Raw genomic sequence first — 27,666 nt, forward strand, 5'->3', positions numbered from 1 at the left:
GTGGCTCATGCTAGCAGCTGTTAGCCCTTTAGCCAATTAGCGGTTATAAAGCAGCTCCGCTCACTCGGAGGCTAACGAACTCACTGAGCGGAGGGACAACAGCGGGATGTGCGATGGCATCGGTTCGGGTGGCTGTTCGTGTCAGGCCCATGAACAGAAGGTGAGTGACGGACAGCGAAAGTCTTCTTTCACAGTTGCAGTCGAGTTGGTGCAGGTTTAATGTCAGAGTAGGATTATTCTGCGAGGCTAAGTAATGGAACCGTGCTGGCTCGTGCACACGTTAGCCGCCGGTACTTAAGGTCGCACTTAACAATATTCCCATTATTTTTATGGCTTCAACTCTTTAAGTGTTGGAACAACAGTGACGTGACGTTGTGTTTGTCTGTGGTTCCGACGCTTCGGTTCGGTCACGCTATTGTGTGAATGCAGGTGGTTCTGTGGCCACAAATGAAGCAGTGATTTCCTGTGAAGTCACTTCGTCTCCATTCGGCTCCACTGTTCGCCTCATTCTGTGTCTTTGGTTTAATTACTTAATGCGGTTTATTTATTAGGCCATTTTTGGGGAAGAAGAGGGAGGAAGAGGAGGAGGACGGGGGGTCATATTTTGCTTCATATTGTCTCTTTGGCTGTCCCGTGTTGGTATTTGTGATGTTTTTTTGGGGCTTTTGAAACAGTGTCTTTGGTGATATTTGAATTTAAATGTGGTTATTTGTGTCCATCTGGTGTTGGGGTTAAAAATGAGTCCTCTACAAATTGTGTCTTAGTCATTTTTCTTTTGGTTTTTAATTTGGCTTAAAATCGTGCCACATATTTGGTCTCCAGTTTTATTTTAAGTCTATTTATTTTTGTTTGTTTTGTTGAAATATTAACGCTGACTATACACAGGAGCTCTGTTCTTCTTAGGCATGTTTGGTAATGTACCCACGGCCTATGTGATTTGTGTGGAACGACAGACGTCATTCTGTCACCTGTTTGAGAGAGGGAGAGGGAGGGAGACAGAGAGAGGGAGACGCAGACAGAGAGACACAGGGAGAGAGGGAGAGGCAGGCAGACAGAGAGAGGGAGACGCAGACAGAGACACAGGGAGAGAGGGAGAGGCAGGCAGACAGAGAGAGGGAGACGCAGACAGAGAGACACAGGGAGAGAGGGAGAGGCAGGCAGACAGAGAGAGGGAGACGCAGACAGAGAGACACAGGGAGAGAGGGAGAGGGAGGGAGACAGAGAGAGGGAGACGCAGACAGAGAGACACAGGGAGAGAGGGAGAGGCAGGCAGACAGAGAGAGGGAGACGCAGACAGAGAGACACAGGGAGAGGCAGGCAGACAGAGAGAGGGAGATGCAGACAGAGAGACACAGGGAGAGAGGGAGAGGCAGGCAGATAGACAGAGACGGACAGAGAGAGAGAGACAGCCTGTGCAAGATTATCGTGAACACAAGTGAAATGTAGGGAAAGAACTGTAAAGCATACTCGGTCCAAAGTACTGGACTATGTTCATACTGTTTTGACTGCTTTGTTTTTTGGGAGGGTGGAGAGATTTTCAGCATCTCTACATTTTCTAAAGTGCAGACTTGCTGCCTTCCTCTGTCATAAATGACAGTAAACTCGGTAGCTTTGGAATTTGGCCTGTTGATCAGATTAAACAATATGTCAGAAGAGAACATGGTTGATAGTTGCTGTACTTATCATTTGATCCAGTCCTTATCACACGCAGTACGGAGTGTTGCTACAAATTATTTGATACTGGTGTTATAATAAACTCTAACTTTTAAGCAATTTTTAATAATATACACACATTTTGGTTGCTATTCAGACAATAAGGCTGCTCATAAATTCTGTCTACTTACAATGTGACCACCTTGGTAAGTTATCACCTATCAGTGCACCATTGATCAGTGTTTGTCACTTTTTTTAATGGCTCAACTAGTAAATTGGAGCAGAAATGTGTTAATTTAATAATCACTTGTGATGAAGTGCCAACATTTCACCCGCTTCAGCTTCTCTACCCGGATCATATGACAGGCTCATAAACAGAAAGCACACAGCATTGCATAACGTTGTGTTGATCTAAGGTAACACCCACCTTCATCTCCCATTACAAACAAAAGTGAGGCTGACAATTCATGAGCATCTTCTGTTAGTTGACTCAAACATTATGGGATGTGGAGCCACCGAACAAACTGGTTTGGAGACAGATGTTTATTAAAGATTACGCAAACATGTCCTGCTGATTAAAGTCGGGTTCCTTCATGTGAGTTTTACTAATGACCAGGTGTGTCTGTTAGATACAGACCATTCAAAATGTACATAACCTCAGTAAGCAGACAAACCCATCAATGATTCTGTAATTTTTTTATGTAAATAGTTCTTTACTCGTGGGTTTCCCATCTGTTTTTCAGCTTTTTGAACCCAGGTTTGAAAAACTGGATGCCAGTTTCACGATTAGCTGCTTGTTGGTCTCTTAAAAAAACTTTTTTTCTGAAAGTTACTCTTTACCTGGAACATGTTGCAGGACTCACCTGTGTAAATAGAAGGAAAAAGCTTGCTAGAAATTAGTTTTTATTTCCACATTATTTAACCAGGTAGATCCCACGGTGATTGGCAGCCTCAGTCCATCTACAGTTCTATTCATTCCTGGGGTAGTTTTCAGTTTCGGTGTTCACCGTCATCCATAATTGTTATTTCTTATTGCTGATTCCAAATGCATCTTTTTTTGGGGGGTGGATTTGAAATTACTCATAATTATTTAAGCCTTAAGATTCATTCCTATGAATCTGCTGTTAATAAAACTGCCAAATCTTTAACCGTGGTACAGAAACAGATGTAGTTCAAGACTTAAATCTCCACCTGTTTCATTCCTGGTCTATCCGTGCAGTGTCTCAATAGTTGATGCGCTGCTTATGCTGGTTGTTATAATCTGCAGCCTCATAACTGTTGTCTCTTGCTTTCCCTTTTATTTTTATTTTTTATTTTTTATTTATTTTTTTTAACTAAAATTACAGGGAGAAGGACTTGACTGCAAAATGCATCATCAGGATGGAAGGAACAAAAACCTCAATCCTCAACTTGAAGGTACCTTTTTCGAAGATGACAATGTTCCTGTTCACACAAGCTTTAAAAGTGAACAACTTCGTATTTACACCTTCTTTGGCTTTGTTAAGGTCCCTGATGGAGTCGTTGGCGATTCGACGAGGGAACGAACCAAAACCTTCACGTATGACTTCTCGTATGACTCCATGGACTGTAAGAGCTCCATGTTTGCCTCTCAGGAAAAGGTAAATGACACAAACTGGTTCTCTTCACCTTTAGCAGGAATAAAGAGTGGAAGTGGTAAGTGATGCTGATCTGACTCGTATCCTCAGGAGAGTAGCCGACAGTAAATGTCTGACAAATAACAATTTCTAAAAATGAGCATTAATGTTGTATTTGTCCACACTTACTGCTGCCATAACTTTCTGTTTTGATGTTTGATTAGAAAGTGTTTTCTAAAGTGATAAGTTTACTTTGATCAAAAAGATTACTTCTTATAACTAGGGCTGAGCAATGAAACAACCTAAAACTGAGTCCAATCATCCAGCCAAACCTTTTCTTGTTGGCAAAGGTTGAGCACAAACAAAGGAAAGTCACAAATCACAGGTGATTTCTAAAGCTAAAAACAAGGAGAGTGACACCTGCTGTAAAAAAAACAAAGGCAAACTGTTACCACTTTAGTTTACAGAGTCAAAGAAGGTGAAATTTCCCAACTGCAGTGGCTGAGCTCACGAACAAGCCAACAAACCTCAGCAACATTGGCTAAATACTTGATTTAACAGCTCAAAAAGAAGCTGTGACACAGCAGTCAGATATTTTGGAAAAGTTGTCCACACAGTAGGTTTCTGCCTGGACTGTTCCCACCAAACGTAGGGACCAACAGTTGTCCCCTGATGGCCGGACAGACGTGTCAGAGAATGGTAAACAGCTGCTTTTGGCAATTTAACATAGTAACATGGTCAATAATAGCCAGTTTATAATAAACTGAACACTGAACAAATGCTTTCAGCATCTCTGACATCACCACATATGTAACTGATTTTAAATCCACCGCATGGTACTGACTCAACTTTAATCCACTCTACTCCCTTTTGGTTCGTCTTAGTTTTCCAGTGCAGATGTAGACCCCCCCAGTGTAGCTGGGGGTCATAGTTACTCCTCGTAAAACCACTGACAATGGGGGCTGTACAGGGAACACTGTTCTTAATTTTGTGGCTGCACAAACAAATGTAGTTTCAAAGAGGCTAAAAGAACCTTGTTGCCTCAGAAGGTTGGGATTAGCATATTTCTACAGTTAAATTAAAGGTTTTTAGTGTTATGCAGAATACAGGAGAAAAGTATCCAAGCAGTTTCTGAGCTGCTTCCAGCAGCTTTAAAACAGATGGACTGTGGAGCAATGTGAACAAACCAAATGGAGAAAAATGCAAGAATCAAAATGTATAATTTTCTTTTATCATAAAGATGTTTCCTTTTTTTTCAACATGTAGAATACTGATGACATGCTATCTGTCATATGTGGCATCACGTGACTTTACTATAGGCTGTTAATTGTGTAAGTGAATAAATTTAGGAATTCCGGCGGTTTTTAATCTGGTTAATGCTGCATTTCTTCAGTTGAGTAACTCTTTATTTTAAATGTTAAAACCGTTTTGGATCAACAAAAAGAGGATAATGAAATTCCTGTTCCTCGTCAGAGCTCAGGCACATGTCAAGTACAGGAAACTGTTTTAAGTTGTGAATTTACAAAAGTCTTTCACATTCTCTCTGTCTCTCTTTCTTTGTCTCTCTCTGTGTCTCTGTCTCTCTCTTTATTTATTTGATTCTGTTTGGTCTATTCATCTGTCGAACAGTGAAATATTTGATTTGTAACTAAATCAATCTACTTATTGTGGATATAATTTATCCCTCAATGATGCTACTTGGTCACATCCAGGTTTCTTTATTTCTTATTAAAATTCTCTTTAAAAATGGGAAATGACTATTGATTTATAGCTCATCTTCTCTAGTGGATAAAATGTGATTGTGAAACCTGGATTAAATTTAACTTGGTGCAAAGTGGAAAAATAAAGTACTTTAATGTTTTTTTTGTTGTTGTGTTTTTTTTGTTTGTTTTTTTTTCAGGTTTTTAAAGATTTGGGCTCTGATGTCCTGAAAGCAGCATTTGAAGGCTACAATGCCTGTGTCTTCGCCTATGGTCAGACTGGCTCAGGGAAGTCCTACACCATGATGGGCTCTCCGGTGAGACAAACCCCCAGATGTATTTAACACTCACATTGCAGGTGTTGGTATCTTCCTGTTTACTCCGCAGCAGCAGAGAATTCATCCCTGAAAATGGAGTTTGTCCATCTCAAGTGTGGACAGCAGGGTTTAAGCTCCGTGATGCACAAAACCTCTGAAAACCTGGACCAGACCACAACAAGAAACACTTAACGTTTGTTAGGAATTAATTTAACCTTCCTCAAGAGGTTGTTTTGACGATTCATAGCCCTAATTTCAAAAGTCCAGAAAGAATTCAGACTCTGTTCTGTTTGAAAAACTGAGCTTTTTATTTAAGTATATCTTAGTTTCCAAATCCTGTAAGTCAATTTTGCTCACAACAGGTAACTTTTCAAACGAAACTTATTTATCCAGTCTATAAAGAATATAAATCATAAAACTTAAATACAAACATGGGTCCATTTCTATTTTGGGAAGTGCAAGAAACTAAGTATCTAACTTGCAGCCATATGTGAACCGAAATAAAAGGGAAAATACTTTTAAACGATATTCAGACTTTACTCTCAGAGAGGGAAGCAGGTCATGTTTAAAAGTCAGCTGAAGCTTTTATTAAATTAATATAACATTTGCATTGTCTCATCATTGTGTTTTCAGCACATTTGTCTTAAATTTTCCTTTCAGAATAAAAGTTTGAGTTTATGCTATGTAGTTTTTTATTATTAATTCCTAAGTTGAGCAGTAAACTTAAGGCCCAGACAGATTCAAACTAAATGGTCAATTAAACTCTGGATTTAGGTTGGATTTGACATGTCCCAACACAACTCATACACTTTGTTGTTTGAAAATGAAAGTCTTTGTCCAGCATAAAGTCGCCATGTCCTTGGATTCTAAATACATTTTTGCACTGTTTACTGCAAATTTTTGGGTTCCTCACCACTTTGTTCTGGAGTGTTATTGTGCTTGCAGGAAATTGGTTCACTTAAATATTTTCTGTTTTAAATGGTAGACTTCATGTCTAATGGTAGAGATCATGTCCGAGTCCTTAAATGATAACTCTAACCCCAACCTTTCCACATTTCCAATTTAAAAAAACAAAATAAAAATAAAAAAATCATGAGATCACAATACATGAGTTGGAGCTGAAACTTTCAAAGCTAACTATCTTTCTGAATTTAATTTTGAGTTCTGTGTTCAATCTGGAAAGGCAGACAGCCCCACAGGAGCAATATTAATGTAGTGGGCAGGAATATCAGCTGCAACATGAATAAACCTGCAGAGAGGAGGGTAAATGCACTTTACACACTGAGCAGTGCTGATGCAATATGAGAGAGAGAAGATGGAGATGATCCATAAAAACCTCAACACAAACCACAAAATCTAAACTTACTTAAGAGAAACACTTTTCACTGGAGGATGAGGGTTTTATCTGACTTCATTCAGCCTCATGGCTTTCACACCCTGATGAAACCCAGAAGCAGTTTATTCACTGCAAAGATGTGACAGCTGGTTATTTTATGCTTATTGATGCATTGTGGCAGATTACACGTCCAAATACGTCATAAATCTTTAAATTCTTTGTGTAGTTTGCTTTGAAATGTGACAGAGGAGCAGTAATCTTCACATTTAAGCAGCTGGAACTGAGGTCTACACATCTGAAAGACACTAAGCATTTGCTCTTGTGTACTTCACCCCCCCCCCCCTCCTCCCTCTCTCTGTAACATTACTGCAGTGATGCAGTTTGTTTCATTTGTGGCTCCCAGTAAAGTTTTAAGTTTGTGGTTTCAGGGCGACGCAGGTCTGATCCCGAGGATCTGTGAAGGTCTGTTCAGCCGGATCTCTGACGCCACACGATGGGATGAAGCTTCATTTCGAACAGAAGTCAGGTGAATCAAGTTTCCAACATCCGCTGCCAGAAAGACGGCTTCACCTTTACCTGAAGGCTTTGATAATTACAGGCTTTGTGGTTAGAATTCACTAAGAAACAGTTAGTGACCCTCAAATACTGAGCAGTGCCATGTTTTTGCAGCTACCTGGAGATCTACAATGAGAGGGTGAGGGACCTGCTGAGGAGGAAGTCCACTCAGACCTACAACCTGAGAGTCAGAGAGCACCCGAAGGACGGCCCTTACGTGGAAGGTGGGGCTGCTCAAGTTTTCCCTTTTATTCTCCTGTAATGAGTTTTACAATATAGTCTCTAGTTCTTCACAACTTTCATTAAGCTGAAAATTTATGGGTTTTTTTTTTTTTTGTTTTTGTTTTTTAAACACCTTTTCTCAGTGGTTTCTTCAACTGTCAACCTCCTGTAACTCTCTCCCTCCTGACTTTAGATCTGTCCAAACACCTGGTGCAGAATTACAGCGACGTAGAGGAGCTGATGGAGGCCGGAAATATCAACCGCACCACTGCCAGCACTGGCATGAATGACGTCAGCAGCCGCTCACACGCCATCTTCACCATCAACTTCACACAGGTCAGTGACTATGTTCTGTCATCACCGTGACCAAGGTCCTTTCATCCGGTTACTGTTTCCCTGAATGAACAACTCTACAATGGGTAACATTTTATAATTGACACCATAGAAATGTGTTTTTCTTTATTTCTCTTAAACCATTCTGATCTGTGCACCACCACAAAAACAACACAAAATCTCTTTCTCAGGCCAAATTCGATGCAGAGATGCCCAGTGAAACTGTCAGTAAGATCCATCTGGTTGATCTGGCCGGCAGTGAGCGAGCCGATGCCACTGGCGCCACCGGTGTGCGGCTGAAAGAAGGAGGAAACATCAACAAGTCACTGGTTACCCTGGGCAACGTCATCTCTTCTCTAGGTCAGACACAGATACACTCTTCTTCTAAAGACTTATTGTACAAACTTTAACTGAAACACAGAATGTGTGTTGGGACCTCGCTTTGACGTATGTAAGTGGGTTAGCAGGTGTGTGATTGAGAAGCTGAATTCTTTCAATCCTATTTCTGGTGCTGACTGAAGGATGTGTTTCCTGTTTTTATCCAGCGGACATGACCCAGGACGGCGTGAACACCAACCTGAAGAAGAAGTCAGTGTTTGTTCCCTACAGAGACTCAGTGCTAACGTGGCTACTGAAGGACAGTCTGGGAGGCAACTCCAAGACCATCATGATTGCCAGTGAGAAGAGAAACAAACCTTGAGTTACACAGATGCAGCTATAAAATACATTTAATTTAATTCTAAAAAAAAATCATTTCTTGATGCAGCCATTTCCCCTGCTGATGTAAACTACGGTGAGACCCTCAGCACTCTGCGATACGCCAACCGAGCCAAAAACATCATCAATAAGCCCACCATCAACGAGGACTCCAACGTCAGGCTGATCAGAGAACTGCGCGCTGAAATCGCTCGACTGAAGGCTCTGCTGGTTCAGGGCAACCAGGTACACAGTGACCGTACAAAGAGTTTGACTGGATGAGGTCAACAAAATAAAGCAGATCTAAAGAAAACAACGATAAAATGAGCAGAGCTTATAAAGAGGATTGAAATACTGATCTGCTGCCTCCCATTTCATTTACCTTTTTTTTATGTAAGTGTATTATATTTCTGACGTCATGTTTCTGACTCGTGTTTGTCAGATCGCTCTCCTGGATTCACCCACTGCTCTGAGTATGGAGGAGAAGCTGCATCAGAACGAAGCCAGAGTGAGTTTGATGTTTCATTCATGGCTCCAGTATTTCAGCTTGCTCACTGAAGATGGTATCAATGTTTTACACCATAACAATCTTTCTTTCCATTAGGTTGGAACAAATCCTTAAGTTTTAACATCATTCAATTTATTCTGTAGGTTTATGACAAACTCTCCATTAGCCATTGTTTCTGAAACTCTGTAAGAAGGTGGCAAAATTGGTGACTTCTTATGTGGAGATCCTTCAAAAATAAATTCTATATTTAATATATGTTGATCATGTTTACTCTGATTCTGATGTTTTGTCTCTGAAGGTCCTAGAATTGACCAAAGAATGGACCAACAAGTGGAATGAGACACAAAACATCCTCAAGGTAACAGCTTACATTTGTTGCACACAGATACTATACACATACGAGCCGACACATTTCCAGCTGCTGCTTTATTTGTAAATGGGGACAGTGTCCATATTTATTCTTTGAGATTATGGAAAGGTTTTCTTCCCTATTTCCAATGCATGCATCCTTGACTGTTGGCGAGTTAGTCAGATTGTTAGTTGCATCACTACTGTGCCACCTTAAAAGATGTTGCTGATTATTTTTGCACAAATTTGATAGTTTGTGAAATGTAATGTGTTTTTAGGAGGAGACTCTGGCTCTGAGGAAAGAGGGGATCGGTGTGGTGTTAGACTCTGAGCTGCCCCACCTCATTGGCATTGATGACGACCTCCTCAGCACCGGCATTATCCTTTATCACCTGAAGGTCAGAAATTACCTGCAGCACTTTATGATGTAGAACTTTTCACTGTGAGTAATAGTGTTTCTCTAATTTTCATTTCCTTTTGTGTGTGTGTGTGACATCAGAATTTTACAAAAGGAAATTGGAAGAATGCATCATGCAAAATGACTTGCATCACATAGAATCCATGAAACACTTCCCTGTAACAGCCCAGAGGGCAGAAAAAAACGGAGCCAGAGATGCATCTAGTTCAATATGTGTTAAGTGAAGTGTCCTGTTTTGAGGTTTCTCTCTTAATGTCTCTGATTTTCCTCCCCTCAGGAAGGACGGACATATGTGGGGAGAGAGGACGCATCTACAGAGCAAGACATCAGTGAGTCACTCGATCAGTACTAACCAGCAAGAGCAACCCAGTGTTTTATTTTGCAGGAAGTGGAGTCAAAGTTTGTTGCTGCTGTGCATTCATGGCACATCAGAGTGGATGATAGTTCCCTGATTGTAAACTTCATACAAAAAAAAACATCCCAGTTGTAATGTCTGGTGTAAAGTTGATTTTTCAGTGTTTCCCCTAGAAATGTTTCAGACATGATGGCAGCAGGGTAATGGAGGTTCTGCGTCCTCTTCTAACAGCTGTTTATGCTGAGAATATTGCTGCCAGCTATGAAAAACAACGTTTACCTGTATTATTTTCATAGATTTTGCTTAAAAATAATTCAACTCTTGTCTACTTAAAACTTTTTCAATTTATGAGGCCAACAAACTGGAACTGACCCTGTGTATTCTGATATATCAGATTCAAACTTAAACATCCCATCAATGTAATTGGGGGGTGCTGCCATGCTTGTACCAATGTAGGGGAAACACTGATATTTTATTGCATTACAGGAAGCTGGAATGTTGAAGTTCAGGTTAAAAGTGAACACTAGTTATCCGGGGATCATAGAGCTTGTAACTGTCCAAAAATATGTTCCTGTATTTTTATTTTTGATAGTGTTACTATTTTAGTTTTGAGAATCCTTATACACAGTTATTGTATTTTTACACCTTCACTCTTAATACTGCCAAACCACGGCAACTTAGCATTATTCTACTCTGGACTGTAACTTTGCCTGTTACCTACGGAGCCTCTCAAGATAATAATTAAACTAGATGTCATTATATCCAATCACTTCACTTTCTCAGATCTTGTTTCAGACAGTAGATCTATAAATAACTTTTTAAATGTTTTTGTCATATATCTCTCGTGTTCTTTCTCCTCCTGCAGTCCTGCACGGTTTGGACCTGGAGAGTGAACACTGTATGTTTGAGAACCAGAATGGGACGGTGACTCTGGTGCCGCTTGGTGGGGCTCAGTGTTCAGTGAATGGAGTCCAGGTGATGGAACCGTCACAGCTCAACCAAGGTGAGGAATGGAAATTGGAAACAACCAACTTGTCATTGTTGGCCTGAATATCACCTTCTTGAAACAAATAAATAAAATACAGAAGGGTTAATTCACGTTAACACTTTATTGCTGGTTGTCAATCCATCAGACTTTGTATCCCCCTTTTGCACAGGTACATTTTGAAGATGACTGAAAACTAATGACTTATAATAATCAGCGTTGTCCTTGCATACGAGAGTTTTCTGATCTGCAGAAGCTAAAAAAAGTCATTCTCTAATTATTTTAAATGTATTTCTGTTCATGCTGTGGTCCAGGTGCCGTTATTCTGCTCGGCAGGACCAACATGTTTCGCTTTAACCATCCAAAGGAGGCGGCCAAGCTGAGGGAGAAACGAAAGGTGAGCCTGCAGGAGTTAGTTCTCACAAGGTGTGTTTTGTAGAGAACCTGAAGGTTAAGAATGGTTAAATTAGAAACATCTTTTTCTCCTCAGAGTGGGCTGCTCTCTACCTTCAGCCTGTCTATGACGGATCTGTCCAAGTCTTGTGAAAACCTCTCCACTGTGATGCTCTACAACCCTGGGTGAGTGACTACAGGAACACTCGTTGCATGTGATGATCAGCTCAGACCCTGCAGTGCATCTCCCCCCCCCCCCCCCACCGACCCGCATCCACATATTCTGGAGCTGATGTACAGCTGATAATGATCAAACAATCCTGTGATCTTGGTTCTGCTCAGACCAAAATGCTTAATCACTGATTATATTGAAAGCAAATCTCCTCTTTCCAGAGAACTAAGAACTAAGCTGAGCTTCACCCTCAAGACAACTATCATCATTCTAAGATATAATTGCTGTGAAATCAATTTATTTAAAGAAAGTTTGAATTCAATTGTGCAGTGTAATTGAATTAAATCATCGCAACGGATTGAAAATAACCAAAGTTATCCTTTCTACCCAGAACCGAACCTGTCTCCTCTCTGTAATGTGATAAACAGTTTCCTGTATAGTGAACACACTGTGATTAACATTTGCTGAAATTAACTGTATCCACCCTGTCCTGTTGACAGTATCTTCACTGAGAAAGGCCCCGTTTTCCTCAGGTAGACTCGGCTGTCCATTTCTTGTCTAACTGTCCCATTCTTGACACACATACATGTCATGACTGGTTTAGTCTGAACCCTTGGTGTTTTTTGTTTTTTAAAGCATTTTGCACGTCACCTGGCTGCTTCCATGTCTAGCCAACATCTGACAGTAGATGTGTCAGTGTCCCCCACTCATCCACACACTGCTTTGTGTTTCATCTAAAGCTTCTCATTTAAGTCGTGTGTGTGTGTGTGTGTGTGTTGTGCGCGCGTTCCTCTACTGAGATAAAACGAAACTGATCGACGTTTCTATTTTATCAGGTTGGAGTTTGAGAGACAGCAGCGAGAAGAGCTGGAAAAACTGGAGATGAAAAGGTACCAAAGAATTCTGTAGGATTCACCTTGTAGCATCATGTAGTCAAACACCTGTTTGTCCAGGTGTAATTGATTGAAACTTGAAGTTCAATCAACTGCATGAGTTGATGTAGTTGATTGAAATGCAGCATCAATAGGTTTAATGTAAAATATTAGAAAGCAGGAAACTGCTCTAAATAACCAGTGAGCAACCCCAAGTACATGGGTGCTGTTCCCTAAGCAAAACAAATTTAAACCCTGACTGATGCTCAAATGTACATGGTGTTTAAAAGTTTGTGAACCCTTACATTTACTGTCTCTCTCTTAACTCAATTAAACATACAAGACAGAAATAAACGTAATCAATTATTGGGGAAAACTATTGAAACCTAAGCTTTGCGTGCAGCACAATATGAACCTCCCATGGTTTGTCTGCTCATCCACGAATCTGAAATCTTCAGCAGAAGAATTTTAATTACTTTTTTTTTGTTTGCTAAAGCATTTTCCTAATTTGAATAAACATGGGTTTCAAATTCTAAATGTTATAAACTACTGTTAAAACGCAGTACAAACACACTTCAATAAGAATTAATTCTCAACCTGGTGGCAATGATGTTTAAAACTAACCTATTTATTTGTGAAGCGTTATTGCATCAGAATACAGACGGGGAGTAATCACGACTTGACAGCATTAAAGAGCTTGTTGTAATTTAAGAACATCACGCTTTCAGTCACATCCCTCAAAGAAAGTTATAATAACTGTAGCATTTTATGTTTGTGTGGTGTTGCTGTAGGAGGCTGATCAAAGAGATGGAGGCAAAGCAGCAGAGTGAGAAGGCAGAGCTGGAGCGCCTGCAGCAGGAGGTGGAGAGTCAGCGCAAGGAGTCTGAAGAGGTGCAGCAACGAATCCTCCATCAGGAGGAGAGCCTCCGCCGCCGCAGCCAGGATATCGAGAGCCGCCTGCGGGACTTTCTGGCAGAAAAGGAGCGATTTGAGGAGGAGAGACGCTCAGACATCCAGGGGGTGGACCACCAACGGCAGAGACTGCTGCACGAGCATGTAGCAGAGGAGGATGAGGAGCAACGACAGCAGCAGGAGGCCACAGCACAGACTGAGATCTATCGTGAGCTTGAGAGGCTGAAGAGGGAACGTGAAGAGCAGCAGGTTCGTCTGGAGGCCGAGCGGCGGCGGCTGGAGGAGCAGGAGCGTGAACAGCTGAGTCTGGTGGAGAGGCTGGAGGAGCAACTGAGAGAAAAACATGAGGCAGCCACAACCCTGCTGGCCCGGGAGGATGGTCGGCGCCTGGAGGAGGAGCGCCGAGCACTGGCTGAGATCAGAGAAGCGCTGCTTCGTGCCAAAGAGGCTGGAGAGCGGACAGATGTGGAGGATGCCAGTGGGGAGGCGACGTCTGCCCAGGCTCGATACATGGACTTCAAGGCGACTCAGGTGAAGGAGCTGGGTCAGCTCGAGGAGGGGCTCCAGCAGCAGAGGGAGCGCCTAGAGAAGGAGGTGGCTGCTGAGCACAACACACTGCTGCATCTTGCACGCAGTCTCAAGGAACGGCAACAGCAGCTGAAGGAGACGCGGGAGAGAGGAGCTCAAGATGCTACTGCCGTCGGTCAGGAGGAGCAACTGGTTAAACAGGCTGAGCACCGACTGCAGTTTAAGGAGCGGCAGCTGGCTCGCCTTGCCGACAGCCTCCTCCCTGCACTGGCCGAGGAGAAGCAGAGAGCTGCCAAGATGCTAGAGCGTAGCAACGGGAACTGCGACAGCCCACCAGGACTGGACAACACACTGTACCAGGTGGAGAAAGAGCTGGAAGAAAAAGAAGAGAAACTAAACCTTCACTGGCACAACGCACAGCAGCTCCAGCAGCTCCAGGAGACCTACGAGTTCACAGCCAATGTGGCCCGGCAGGAGGAGAAGGTGAGGCGGAAGGAGAAGGAGATCCTGGAGTCGAAGGAAAAGCAGCAGAGGGAGGCAATGGAGCAAGCTGTGGCCCGGCTGGAGCGGAGGCACTCAGCCCTGAGACGCAGCACCTCCCTGGAGCCTGACGCCGAGGAGCTGAGATACAAGAATTCCATCCAGAGAAACCTGAGGCCGGGGGCAAACCTGGACCAGCAGAGGTTAGAGTTAAGAGAGATAAAATACTAAAAATATATTGTAACAGATGTAGATTGATTTTACTTTAATTTGTCTAAGCAGCTTGTGAGAAATGGAAATGTGTTTAGTTTAAGATTCAGTACATGAACATCAGGATGTAAAAAGATGGATGTGATTTTTAAAAACCAACATAAAACCTTTTTTCTGTAAAATTCATATACAAACACTTTCACATAAAACCCAGAAACTAATTCTTTTCCCTTTTTTTAAAGATTTGATATCTTTGTTTAATTGGGTGAAGATAAACCTGATGTGAGCAGGTTTGTGCTTGTTAGACGTCTTTGCTTTGTCTTTAACGCATCGTCTCTTCTGCTGTCAGTTTTAAATTATGTTCCCTCCTGTACTGATGCTGCACTCAGCATGGAAACTCTTAATAGACAAAAAGAAATCAGACATTACTTAGTGTTTCTCTGAAAATGGAGCTTGTTGTCTTTGTCCAGAGTGGAGCGCGAGATCCAGAAGTTGAGGCAGAGAATCAGCGAAGGGGAAGAAAACAACAGGACTCATTTCATCAGTAACGATGAGAAGATGAGTTCCCCAGTTGGCCACATCCAGAGTCGGAACACGCTGCTGCCACTTTCAGATGACAGGTTTGCTACAGAGAACACTGCTGTCTTTAAAAATGTGGCTTTTAGTCGAGCTTCCTTCACATTTGAAATCCAGAGTTATGTTTCAAACATGTAACTGTGTGTCTAGGGAGAAGCAACACTCCGTTCAGAGAGGGGTTGGTGTGAACAAGAGGCACAACAGGATAGAAAAGTCTGTGTTAGAAATGTGCCGCCCCCCCCCCCCCCCCCCAAAAAAAAATGCAGTGGCAATTGGCTGATAATCGTCAACATTGATTCATTTTGAATTCTCCTAACATTTCAGGACAGAGCAGCATGACCAGCGTATGTCTCACGTGCATAATCCAGACTTTGTATTAGGAGGCTCGCAGGATGTCAGGAGCATCTCACTCGTACTTTTCCATTTTAAAATGCACCTTCTCCAGATAAAGTCTGGAGAATGTAAGGATTCCAGTGCGTGTGTGTGAAAGAGGCTTCAGTTTAACTTGCAGAAACCTGGAGATGGATTTTTCTTTTTATTATTATTTATTTATTTTTAAAATGACAGAACACAGTCCGTTTTCTGCAGAAATATCATCAGCAGCTAAAGTTGAGCTTTCCTCTTAACTTTCCTCAAAATTAAGGAAGTTGATGGTCATTAATAAACTGTGATGGAGTGGTTGTGCTGCCATGTCTCAGTCGGCCGTGGCCTTTCTGTGTGGAGTTTGCATGTTCTCTCCTTACTAGCATGGGTTTCTTCCCACAGTCCAAAACATGTGTTGGGTTCACTGTTGCATCTAAAATTGCCTGTAGATGTGAATGTGCCAATGGTTGTGTCTCTGTGTGGCCCTAAGAGAGACTGGTGACCGTAGTCCTGTCCATGGTGAAGCCCACCTCTTCCCCGATGACACACACCCAATGGATACATAGCAGCTCCCCCATCTGTGTGTGTGTGTGTGGGGGGGTCTCAGAAGAATTAGCAGTGTAAAGTGCTTTGAGTGCCAATAGGTAGAAAAGCACTATATAAGTGCTGATAATTTACCAATATTATAGGAATATTATAACCAGATATTTCATAACTGTGGCAAATAACACTTTCTGAATAGGTTGTTGTTTTTTATTTTTAAGTTATTAACAACAAAGCTATTTTCAGGAAACTAAGGAAAATTTTTAGGAAATTGGTTGAATAGAATTTGTAAAATAACTTTCTCTGCTGTTGCATGATTTGAACACATTTATTCTCTCACTTGAATTTACTAATTAATGCAGTCACTGTTAACATAGGGATCATCATCAGATGTGTTGTTTCTAATGTTGGCTCTTCATGTGTAACAGGATAAACGCCTACATTGAGGAGGAGGTCCAGCGCAGGTTGCGCAAGTTGAATCTTCTGAATGGCAGCAACAACATGGATCAGTCTGTGTCCTGTGAACCACATGGGGTAAGTGTTGACTCATTTCTAAGGTGATGCTCATTGTCAGCTGACTGACTCAAACAATAATTGTGTAGAATTAACTGTTTTTAATTAGTCAATTGTTTAATTTGCAGAAAATAAAGATTCCCATCCTGCAGGTTTGTGACATTTGGTCTTTTTCTTTGTCATATGTGAAAGAACAAATTCCTCTGAGCTGTGGTTAATGAATCTTCTGGACTTTCAGTAGTTCAGTTTAAAAGTGCTGATCTGAGTCTGCGTTTTTATTTCAACTTTATACATTTTTCTCCAAAAAATAAACTAGAAATAAAGGACTCAACCAGATTTAGTGGCAGACTGTGCACAAACATGTCGTCCTTTGTGTAGAACTGATATTTAGCTTTTGAACCCTGCAGGAGGAAGAGGAAGTTAGCGACTGTAGCTCTGTTAGATTAACAGATGAGGTAAGACCAGGATCCCCCTGCTGTCAATCATTGAGACTTTCCTTGCTCTGCAAATCTGCATGAATCCTTCACATATTCTTTCAATAAGTTTGCTCACTTGGGGTCTTTTACACCTCTTTCATTTATTTGCATTGCTTCTGGTTTTTCATAATGTAGTTTTTAACTTCAGATAATGAAAGTTCCTGCTTGTTAAATTGCACATAAAGAATATTGTTTATATTGCAATTTAGAATTTAATTAAAGATGCTGAGGTCACCAGTTAAGTTTTAGTTTTATTGTTTTCAGGATGATGACAAGCCACAATACTTAAATCCAAGAAGGCTTAAGTATGAGGTAAGACCAAAATCCTATTAGATTTTGGCAGAATTGTAATTTGGTAATCAATAACAATCTTCAGTCCTGTTAAATAAAAAAAAAAAAAACAAGTTATTTTAAAGTTCGACAGTGAATCTATACTTTTCACTCTTAAAAAAATACCCTTACTGCTAATTGCATGGTTAATAATTCATTGTGTAATTTTAATAGAATTTTCAGAATCTACTTCTGTTAACATTAAATGGAGAATGGGTTTCTTGTTTTTAAATCTTCAGGGTTTCCACTTAAAGACCACTTATTTTGTAATTCCAGTCACTAATTTGATTCATTCATAGTTTTACTTGCTTCAGTAATTTAGATTTAGTCATTTATGTGTCGACAAAACCAAATATTTTCTTGGGAAAGAAACTCAGTCTCTTAATTATGAAAAGCAAATTGAGTATTTTGTTTTACAGCTGTCATCGTAATTTGCATGTCAATCCTCTTCACACTTTTTTCAATCAATTGCCTGTGCACCTGGTGATCAAGGAAATGTAATTGTCATTGGGTGGATTATGGACTTATGGAGTGTAATTTCAGAGCCTTCACATCGTGTTTTGTAGTCATGGGCTTCCCCCTTGTGCACACAGAGCCCCTGCGAGTTGTGGTCTAGCCTGCCTGTTCTGGAGCACAAGGCAAACTCTACAGGTAAAATCCAGGACAACATATTGGAAGAAGCAGAGGATGGACCTGAAGAAAAACTAGTGAAAGAAAACGAGGAAATGCCTAACAAACATGGTGACCCAAACAGAGGGTGGCAGGAAGACGTGAATATCCCTCGTGGAAAAGTGGCACAAATTGTTCGAGAACTTGATCGTTGTAGCCTGAGTCAAGACGAGTTTTGTGTTCCCTCAACAAACCTGAAGACCTACAGATATGATGAAAATGAGAATGTCACAGATGAAAGAAGAAACAGTTCTGTGTGCTCTCTGCATGATAACGATACAAAGGCTGAAGGCAGAATGAAAGAGTTGGTGATAAATAAACACACTTCCTACTCAATAGAAAAACTCAAACCTCAAACATGTCATCTAGAGGTTGCAGAACAATCCAGTGATCAATCACAAAAGTCACAGGAATGTGTCACTGGTCAAAGCAGTTCCAAGCACAAGTCAAAGGAATCGGTTAACAGTAAAATAAAAGAAGAGAGAGAAGCAGAAAGTGATAAAGTGTCATTGAATACAAACTACAGTCTGTGGTATTTTGCTGATAAGCTCTCTGAAGTGTACAGAGGTGCTGGTAAAAGGCTACAGGGCACACGGGACATCATTCTAAATGTGCGAGTGAATGAGATTAAGGTTGTACTCTCAAAGTATGTGACGGTCATGTCCAAAGATCTGCCGCTGATTCGTGCAATTCCGCTTAGACCAGTGTCACAACCCTGCAATGCTGTGAAAAACAAAGTCACTTTGTTTGATCTGACGAAGAATCGCACCCTGGGTCTTCCTCAGAATTGTGGCATGTCTGCTGGGCTCCAATATAGCCCAGAGTGGCCCAAGGGGTCTGTGTCTTCTATAAAACATATAGGCTCTGAAGTGTTTTATCAGAAGCTGGTTGAGCTACCTTCTGCCTTGTCTCAACTACAGTCACTTTCATCCCAGAAGATTCTTGACCAGTTGGAATCTTTGGCTCCTCATATACAACTTGGAAAGGTCCTTAGTATCTTCTGGGTCAAAACTGCTAACCGTAAGCAGCCCACCCCAAAACCTGGGTGTCTGCTTTTGTCAGAAAAGGACATAATAGTAGTCTCAACTGACATGGATTCTGAGGGCACCTTAGCTGTTTTTCACCATGTTAGTCTTCTGGAACTCAAGGAGGTCCAGATTAGTTTGGCAGGGCAGCATGTCCGCTTAATCGGCTGTACCGAAGACACGGTCTTGGCTGTGTTCACCTACAGCAAAGAACTTACCCAGGAGTTCTGCAAGACTTTAGTGAAGGCTGTAGATCCTGTGCAGTTCTCTGCAGGGTCTAGTCATCCATTACTCTTTGATGACCTCATGGTCCTTTCTCTCAGTTGGACATTGTCTGTCCCTGACATTGTCCTCAACAGCGGGCTTGGTGTCACCTGCAGATTCAAACGGGTGCTCGCAGACCTGCTCTATATTGTTCACGGGAACATGGAGAGTCTGGGAAAACCTTGCCTGGCTGATGTTTGTCCTCTGCTCTACACCAGTGTTATGGTCAAGAACTCTAACAATGTGCACGAGGACACACTCTTCCAGTTCCTTCTGACAGACACTCACATAGCTCTTCTTCTGGAGGATGGAGTCTTTCATCCAGTGCCAAGGGGCTCAAGTCTGGTCCCAGTCCAGCCCCAGTTTCAGGGACTCAGACTCCACAAGCGTTCAAACATCAGATGTCTGCTGGTGAGACAATATGGCAACTGCCTGCTGGTAGAGATCCTGTTTACAAATCAAAAAACACGAACTCAGAAGAAGGTGGAATTCAGGCGAGGCTCAGCTGAAGACCCCTCAAGTCCTACCGACAGTCGTCAGTGCGATTCTTGGAAGTTGTGGTTTGGCTGCACCTCAGAAGCTGTGATGTTGATTAAGCATTTGTGTACTTAAGTCACAGACCTAAGGACACGTGTACGAGTGCACTGTATTTACCTCTGTCTGAAATTTCATTTTCACTTACCTTCTGAAAAGAAATGATAACATTTTATTCACTTTGTGAAACGGGGATAAATTATTTAAACCATCCCAGAGATGATGATGAATGTATACTAACTAATAAAATGGACTTCTAAAACTAATTTTAACTATTTTAAAATATTTTAAGCCACAGTCTAATTTGGCCCCAGAGATTCTGAGCAGAGTAATTCTGAGCTGTGTTGACCTCTGTATTACTAAGCTCTTGTCATTTCTGTTGTTCATATGTAGTGATGATGAATTGACAAAAGTCTGACAGATAAACAGTCTATGTATTTATGATCATTGTTTGGTTTTGCCTGTTTACTGTTTTAGTCCTGTCGAATGTTGGTTTAATTTTTGTTCTTATTGGTTATTTCATGAAAGGGAGAAAGACGTCACTTAATGGCAGAGTTTGAAATTTTGCAGCTGCACTTTGAGGAAAAATGGGATCTGACGACATGTTTAAGCTTCAGGATTTGTCATGATATAAAATTATAACAATGGAAATGAGATGAATACCTATTTAAATGTGCTAATGTTGATGTTTTATAATTTCCCACACTGAAAACCTTTTAGTTGTGTAAACAGAATAAAGATTGTATGAGTCATATTGTGTTATATGAATCATTGGCATCAACCAGTGTAAAGTCTTTTAGTACCGATGGGTAGAAAAGTGCTAAATAAGTGACATTACAGTTTAACCTTCATCAACCTTTACTCTCCACTTTTTTTTTCTTTTTTTTCTCCTGCTGACTTCCTCTGTAGCGATTGGCGTCTCGTCATCTTGGGACCAGCTCTGATGTCCTGCAGGAGCCTGTTAAAATTAACATTCCTCGTTACCTTCTCCGGGGACAAGGGAAGGACGAGCACTTTGAGTTTGAGGTGAAGGTGAGTTTATTCAGCATGTTTCATTCATCTTTCTGTGCTTTACAACCAATCTACATTTATTCACCCTGTCACCTGTTTGATCTTTGTTTCACCACATTTATTGCCTTGATATACTTTATTGTACTCAATACTTTCAGTTTCTGTGTGGATGTGATTTGTAAAATAACTTGTCAGATTGGTTGGAAACACAAAATGGTAAATTGTTGCTGGGTTGTACCATCAGTGCATCATTCTAAATATGCAATTGACATTTTGGCATATTGAATGTTGAGCAAGACATAAATGAGTAAATTTTAGTCACATTTGCCAAAACCAAAGCGACCTCTTTTTATTTGTCCCCTCTGAAACTGTTCCGTGTGCTCGAGTGCCGAGGTTTAGTTGCTTGCAGCTTGAAACATCAAGATGCAGTTTTGTTGGTTGGTTAAAGTTTGACTTTATTCAGAATAGTGGACTCCAAACTAATTACACCCCTTTTTGTTTTACACTGAGTTTGACTCATCACAATCGAGTGACTTGTTAAACTTAATGCTTTAGAGTAAATGTGTAGCTGTTGTTCGTCTCCCCTCCTGTTTTTACATGATGATTTTCTCTCTTTTATCAGATCACGGTGGTGGATGAAACATGGACTGTGTTCAGACGTTACAGTCGCTTCAGGGAGATGCACAAGAGCCTCAAATTAAAATATCCTGAGGTGAGACACTTCTGTCACCTTTCCCAGAATTTAGAATCTCACTTTCAGTTAAGTCTAATACATATTGAATCATGAGTCAGTGGGTCAATGCTCAGATTTGCATCTGTGTCTCTAGGCAGTAATAAAACTGACATTCTGAAATGAAATGCCTAAAAGTCTAATGACGTTTTCAAGACACTTCAAATCTTAAGTTCTGTGAACAGTTTCCATAGATTTTTAGTTGGATTCATGTCAGGTGATTGGCTGGGCCACTCTAGCAGCTTTATTTTCTTTCTACAAACCAATTGAGGTTCCTTGGCTGTGTGTTTGGGAACAGTGTCTTGCTGAAATCTCCAGCCTCATTTAGACCCTGGTTCTTGAACAACCCTTCTGATAATTCTTTTCAGTCCTCTGTCAGAAATCTTGCGAGTAGCACCTGGTTGTGGCCAGTTTATGGTGAACTGATGTTTCCATTTCCAGATTATGCCCCCAACAGTGCTCACTGGAACGTTCAGAAGTTTAAAAATCCTTCTTACAACCATCAGTATGTCTTTCAACAAGAAGGTTGCCAAGGTCCTGAGAGCACTTTGCTTTTACCCATTGTGAAATCTTTGCGTGTTACTCTGGTAATGAGACACTTTTTTATAAGTCACCAGTTGGGACTGAACCAGCTGATGTTTATTTGTTCTGACAAGACTTTTACCTTGAGATTGATTGTAGAATTTTGACTCTGAATACTTCATTTGTTTTTAGTAGTTTAAAAACATCCTGGTGCACTTCCATTCTTCTGGGGAATGTGTGTTATTGAGGTTCAGAGTATGTCATGATTATGTGTTGCTGTCTGGACACATAAAATGTTGGGAAATTTACCCACTCAAAGCTGCAAAATACACAACAGTCAACTAAGATGATGAATGGCCACTTGTAAAGTGCTTTTATCCAAAGCTCTTTACAATGTTGCTTTCCTTTGACCGGGGATTGAACCACTGACCCTGTGGTCCGTGGACAACTGCCTTACTAACTGAGCTAGCTATAATATGTGAGTAGATGAGAAGACAGCAGGACTAATGAGAGGACGATACTTTGAACTAGTTCTATGAATGGAACTGCAGGTTTTGTTGGACAAATAAAAACCTTTGAGACCTAATAATACATGTAAAAATAATCTCTCTTGACTTTTAAATGGAAAAGGTAACTAGGCTAAAGTTTGGCTAGAGTTTGTGTGATCAGTATGTGGCAGGTACAATTTGCTAAGCAAATCAAAGAGCTCATTGAAAATTTCTTGGTATCTGAAACTCTGGTTGTTACTTGGTATAGAGATTTTCTCCTTGTGATTTGTCTTTGCACAGGTTTTTCATTTGAGGAACATGTCAAAGCTTTTCAGCAGCAGAAAATGTTTGTGTGAGGTGTTCAGCAGATTAAGGACACTGCAGTGTCCAAAGCAGACAGGCTTGGTCCCCCTCAGAATGAACTATACTGTGGTCAAATGTAGCCGTTTTTATTTTTTTAAAGTTTTACAAAGCCCAATTTCCTGTCCCCTCCAAAATGATTGTAAAAAGTCCTGGTTTGGGGACTAAGATATTTCTGTCCATACACCAGGGAAGCTACCAGTGTTTTTTGTACATGGTTGATTTTGTGTGGCTGTCACATAACCCAACGCTTTCTTCCAGAGAGGCTCATGCTGCTTCTTACATTTCATTTATTTCAAGTTTTGATAATTAAATGAACATTTCTCATGCATATCATTGCATCTTTGATCATTTTTGTCCTGTCAAATGAGACTGAAAGGGAGAGGGGTGAAGCCGAAGCTCATTTATAACTTTATCGCCAACCAATTGGTTGTTCTTATCCTATATATGTCCCACAAAAAAAAAGAGAAGTGTATTAGACAGGTAGCATGGCTTGTAGACAAAGTGAGACTTAGATGATCCGGGCATGTGCAGAGGTGGGACGCAGGGTGTACTGGGGAAAACAACCTTGATGATGGCGTTGACGGACAGGAAGAGAAGAGGAAGGTCGAGGAGGGGGTTCATAATTATGGGATTTGGTGTGACAGAGGTGACACAGAAGATAAGTGAGATGGAAACAGATCATCTGCTGTGGGGGAGACGCTGAAGGAAAAAGATGGATGACTTCAATAATAGTCCTGTAGCTGTAGTGTCTTGACTGGATTATTTCTTTAACTTAGCATCAGTTTCACCAGGGCCTTGACTTAACTCAGCTCACTCATTAGTGCTGTAGTTTGACTGAGTCGCATGGTTTTTTTTCACATGGTCACAAGGAGGCATTGGCTCAGTTGTTGTTGTTGTTTGTTTTTTATTGTATGCCTTTTTATTTTGGGTTAAAACTTTAGCTTCCATCTAAAACCCATAATTTAACATTTTCAGTAGGAACCTTTTAGTAAGTCAATGTATAAATGGTAAATGTTCTGCACTTGTATAGTGCTTTTCTACCTATTGTCAATCAAAGAGCTTTACACTGCTTCTTATTCACCCATTCACAATCACACACACATTCATACACCGATGGGGGAGCTGCTATGCAGCTGGCCAACACTCCCTGGGAGCAACTTGGGGTTGAGTTGGGGTTTATTGTCTTGCTCAAGGACACTTCAACCGCTCTACCTTCCTGCACCACAGTCACTTTTGTGTTTAGTTTGATTTTGGAAAAGCAGTAGTTGAACATTTGCCTCACCTGTCACATGACCCCCACCAAGCATACACATCCCAGAGGCTGCCATGAAGAGAAGTGCAGGTTTACCTGATTTAAATTGCTAAAATGTACAACATCATGTTGATTGAAACTCATGTCAGTGAGCAATGCAGCCGTCTCAGTGACAGAATTATTGACCCTAAAGTTCAGGTTTGCTGAGTAATGGTTTTTATCTAGTTACCAGTTTCAGCCAGTGCTGAGTGATGCAGATTTTGCAGATGTTGTGTCCACATGGGGTGGAGACTGGATCAGTGAACACATCCAGACAGATGGAGCACAGAAACTGGTCTTCAGATCTCAGACAGCTGCCAGCAGACATGTCTACACCTGTCAATCTAAGTGTGTGTTAACAGTGAGTTAGAAAGTAATCAAGATGTACTGTCCTGATACTTGCTGCTTCTGAGGATGAACTAACATCTTATCCTCCAAGTAAACGTTTGGATCTTTGAATCACACCCTTTTGTTGCAATTGCAGCTTGCAGCTCTCGAGTTCCCTCCAAAGAAACTGTTTGGAAACCGGGATGAGCGGATGGTCGCTGAGCGCCGGAATCACCTGGAGGCAGGACATTTGAATACAGTTTAATTTACAAACCAAACTGAGATGCTGTAAAACCTGGACGTACACTTCACTTTGTGCCGCTGTGTTTTTTACAGCGTTATCTGAGGAGCTTGTTCCGGGTGATGCTGTCGTCATCCAGCTCTCCTCTCAGAGCCGACACAGATGGAGGTCTCCACCTGTCCAAACACGCCATCTGTGAGTTCTCATCGTTCTTCAAGAAGGGCGTCTTCGAGAACAGCAGCCACGGCACCAGCTGAGCTGACTGAGGTGCCAAAACGTCTTTGGGGTCTGGGAGAGAAAACATGCAGGTCCGTTTCCTCTCAGACCTCCTGTGGTCACGTGAGACAAATATCCGAAACCTGTGATGGTGCTGATCAGCTCTTCATCAATGTTAAAGAGAAGCAAGTGATCCACTAATCACAGTGAACTAGGCAATTTTTATTTTTATTCCAGTAGATGCTTTGACACAAAGCAGGTTTGTGCATTCAGGCAATAAAAAGCTGTGTATTTCCCAGCAGCTCTGACAAAAACTGTAGCTAAAATAAACCATTAACAGGTTCAGCAAATAAAATTAGCAAATAAAATTAAAACAAATGCTAAACGTGCTCCTTTTAAAATTAAAGATTTACTTTTTCCTTTTCATTTTCACACTACCTCTGTGTCTGTAGGCTGTTTCTGCTAACATTAGTTTAATCTGACTTTTTAAAGATGGACTTCCTGTTTACACGTGATGGAGAAATGGAAAAATGTGCTGTTTAGTAAAGATAAAACAAACCCGTCAAACTTTAAAACTCCAGTTTCAGAGTGTTGATGCTCAAGCTGAGGGTTTGGAAGTTTGTTCCTGGTTTGAGCTTTTCGGTTTTCTAATAACACATTTTACTTTTGAACAGCAGCAGCATCATTAACATGTATTAGGACGGTTAAACTATGCAGATGTTGGACGACCCCGGATGGTTTGTGTATGGCCACAAATCCACACACATTTTTACCAGACAATGTTTAAGAATCATGACTAGAAACTGGGTCATTGCCCAACAGCAGCTTTAATCTGTTTGCGGAAAACTTCAAACAGCAGCTTCTATCTGAAAACGGTTAATTCAGATGGAAAATGTTGGGAAATGTTGCTGCTGCTCAGCACTAACATGACAGATAATCAGTTTCAGAGCTGATTTTTATTTTACTTTACACAGTCAGTCCTGTTTGCTGCAGCCAGCAGATGTTCAAGTCTTCCCCACTGTCTGTTCTACAGATGTTGAGTATGATTTTGTTTCAACAACGAACCACTGATTCCTTCTTTCGTAAGCCAAACTGTGTCTATATGTAAATATTAATGTGCATAGTTTTTTTTTCTATACTTTGCTTGTATGCTATGTAAACTAGTGACAATAAATGTCAGTGAACAACCAGAACCTTGAGACTGGGTGGATCCTTTTCTTTTTTCAGGTGATTAATGTGAACAGACTCAAAATGAACAGAAAAGATTACTGTTTTCTAAAATGCTACAACTCATCACTACTATAATAGTAATGGTTGAAATGTGTAATATAAAAAGTAAAGCTTTTTAAAGTTTGAAGGATCAAATAACTAATTTTTTGTTAACAAAAGATATAAACTAAATTGAACTCTAACAAACTGTATCCACTTTAGTTGTAACCTGACTTCTCATTTAGGTTGCAGCTAAAGAGATTTTTTTTTTTTTTTTTTCCTCTCGATTAATCTACAGGTTATTTTCCCATTAAGCTCTTTTATTAAGATTTCAATATTTTCTTTAATCATCTTCTCTTCAAACAAATATAACAGTCTGCTCTGCAGCACTTTATTCCCAAAACCAGTCCAGTCTGAACTGCTGATCTGTGTTTTACAGACCAGCTCCATTCAATTAAGGGAAATTAATTCAATCTACATTTAGCAATTCAACAGCAAAATAAGTCAATTAGCACCATGTTGTTTTCTGTGCTTCAAATACACTCATACTTCAGATGATTGCAGTTTTTATATTTATTTATTTTTAGTTTGTTTTTTTTTTTTGTTTTTTTTTTTCTCTCACTCATTAGTGGACAGTGAAAAGTCTGTCATCTTACTTCCTACGTGCTGGAACTAATCAACAGTTCCACAAATGTAGGGGTGAATTTATGTAATTATGTAAACTAAGTATGTAAATTGTCTTATTTTGTGGAAATCAGATTTAAACACGTGTACGGAGGATTTATATTAATGCATCTTCCCCCCCACAGGTTGGACAGACCAATACTCTTTTTATAATTTGTTGTGCAGAAGAATTGTGTAAAATAAAATGATCCCACATTCTTTGAGCATCACACATTAAAGGTTGAGTGTCACATAAAGCAAGAAACAAGCAATGAAAAGACACATAAACACAGGTTGAAGTAAAACTTACTAGTGGACAGAAAGTAAAGCAGGTCTGAAACCTTGATGGACAAATGGACAGAAAAGTCAGAGATAGTTGTAGACTTAAAACATGACAACGATTCTAATATTAAAATATTACTCATAGTAATTTCACATGATTTGATATGACTTCAGTTTTGTTATTAGTATAGTTTTTAATGTCTGTTTACAGGCCTCATGCAGTTAGATGCTGTTCAACTGCTCCTCAACGCAAAAGTCTAATGAGCCAATCACAGACCAGCAACTCACTGCATTAACACTAAAGTTCACAGTGAGCATCAAAATGGGAGGAAAGGTGACTGAAGTGACTTTGAATGTGACACGGTGGTTGATGCTGGACACAGTATTTCAGAAACTGTTGACTCACACAAAACCATCTCTAGGGTTCACAGAGAACCATCTG

The 27,666-nt window shown here is 40.7% G+C and overlaps 1 protein-coding gene across 16 annotated transcripts; it reads left to right on the plus strand.

Annotated features, from left to right (window-relative positions):
* The first annotated feature begins 19 nt into the window (after window positions 1-19).
* kif16ba (kinesin family member 16Ba) lies at window positions 20-26,269 on the plus strand. 16 transcript variants are annotated; one of them, XM_067497563.1, is made up of 29 exons: window positions 20-160; window positions 3,000-3,069; window positions 3,159-3,272; window positions 5,149-5,265; window positions 7,030-7,127; window positions 7,271-7,380; window positions 7,572-7,714; window positions 7,903-8,071; window positions 8,257-8,388; window positions 8,478-8,653; window positions 8,850-8,915; window positions 9,214-9,273; window positions 9,542-9,661; window positions 9,959-10,010; window positions 10,902-11,039; window positions 11,336-11,418; window positions 11,512-11,600; window positions 12,087-12,119; window positions 12,423-12,476; window positions 13,250-14,587; window positions 15,059-15,208; window positions 16,499-16,604; window positions 16,712-16,735; window positions 16,991-17,038; window positions 17,324-17,371; window positions 20,791-20,913; window positions 21,515-21,604; window positions 24,771-24,854; window positions 24,950-26,269. In XM_067497563.1, the coding sequence occupies exons 1-29, from the start codon at window positions 114-116 to the stop codon at window positions 25,109-25,111; spliced, it is 4,044 nt and encodes a 1,347-aa protein (XP_067353664.1). In that variant the 5' UTR covers window positions 20-113; the 3' UTR covers window positions 25,112-26,269. The 16 variants fall into 16 exon arrangements, with proteins under 16 accessions (XP_067353664.1, XP_067353665.1, XP_067353667.1 ...); XM_067497564.1 differs by having other exon boundaries at window positions 20,791-20,907; XM_067497566.1 differs by lacking the exon at window positions 17,324-17,371.
* The last annotated feature ends 1,397 nt before the right edge of the window (window positions 26,270-27,666 follow it).

This window comes from Channa argus, chromosome 3 (genome assembly GCF_033026475.1).
Source record: "Channa argus isolate prfri chromosome 3, Channa argus male v1.0, whole genome shotgun sequence".
Lineage (NCBI taxonomy): Eukaryota > Metazoa > Chordata > Actinopteri > Anabantiformes > Channidae > Channa > Channa argus.

Excerpts from the sequence above, each read along its gene's own strand:
- kif16ba (XM_067497555.1), top strand. The coding sequence starts at position 114 with ATGGCATCGGTTCGGGTGGCTGTTCGTGTCAGGCCCATGAACAGAAG. Across the intron at positions 7,128-7,270 it reads TCATTTCGAACAGAAGTCAG|CTACCTGGAGATCTACAATG; the intron begins GTGAATCAAGTT and ends ATGTTTTTGCAG. Across the intron at positions 15,209-16,498 it reads CTGCCACTTTCAGATGACAG|GATAAACGCCTACATTGAGG; the intron begins GTTTGCTACAGA and ends CATGTGTAACAG.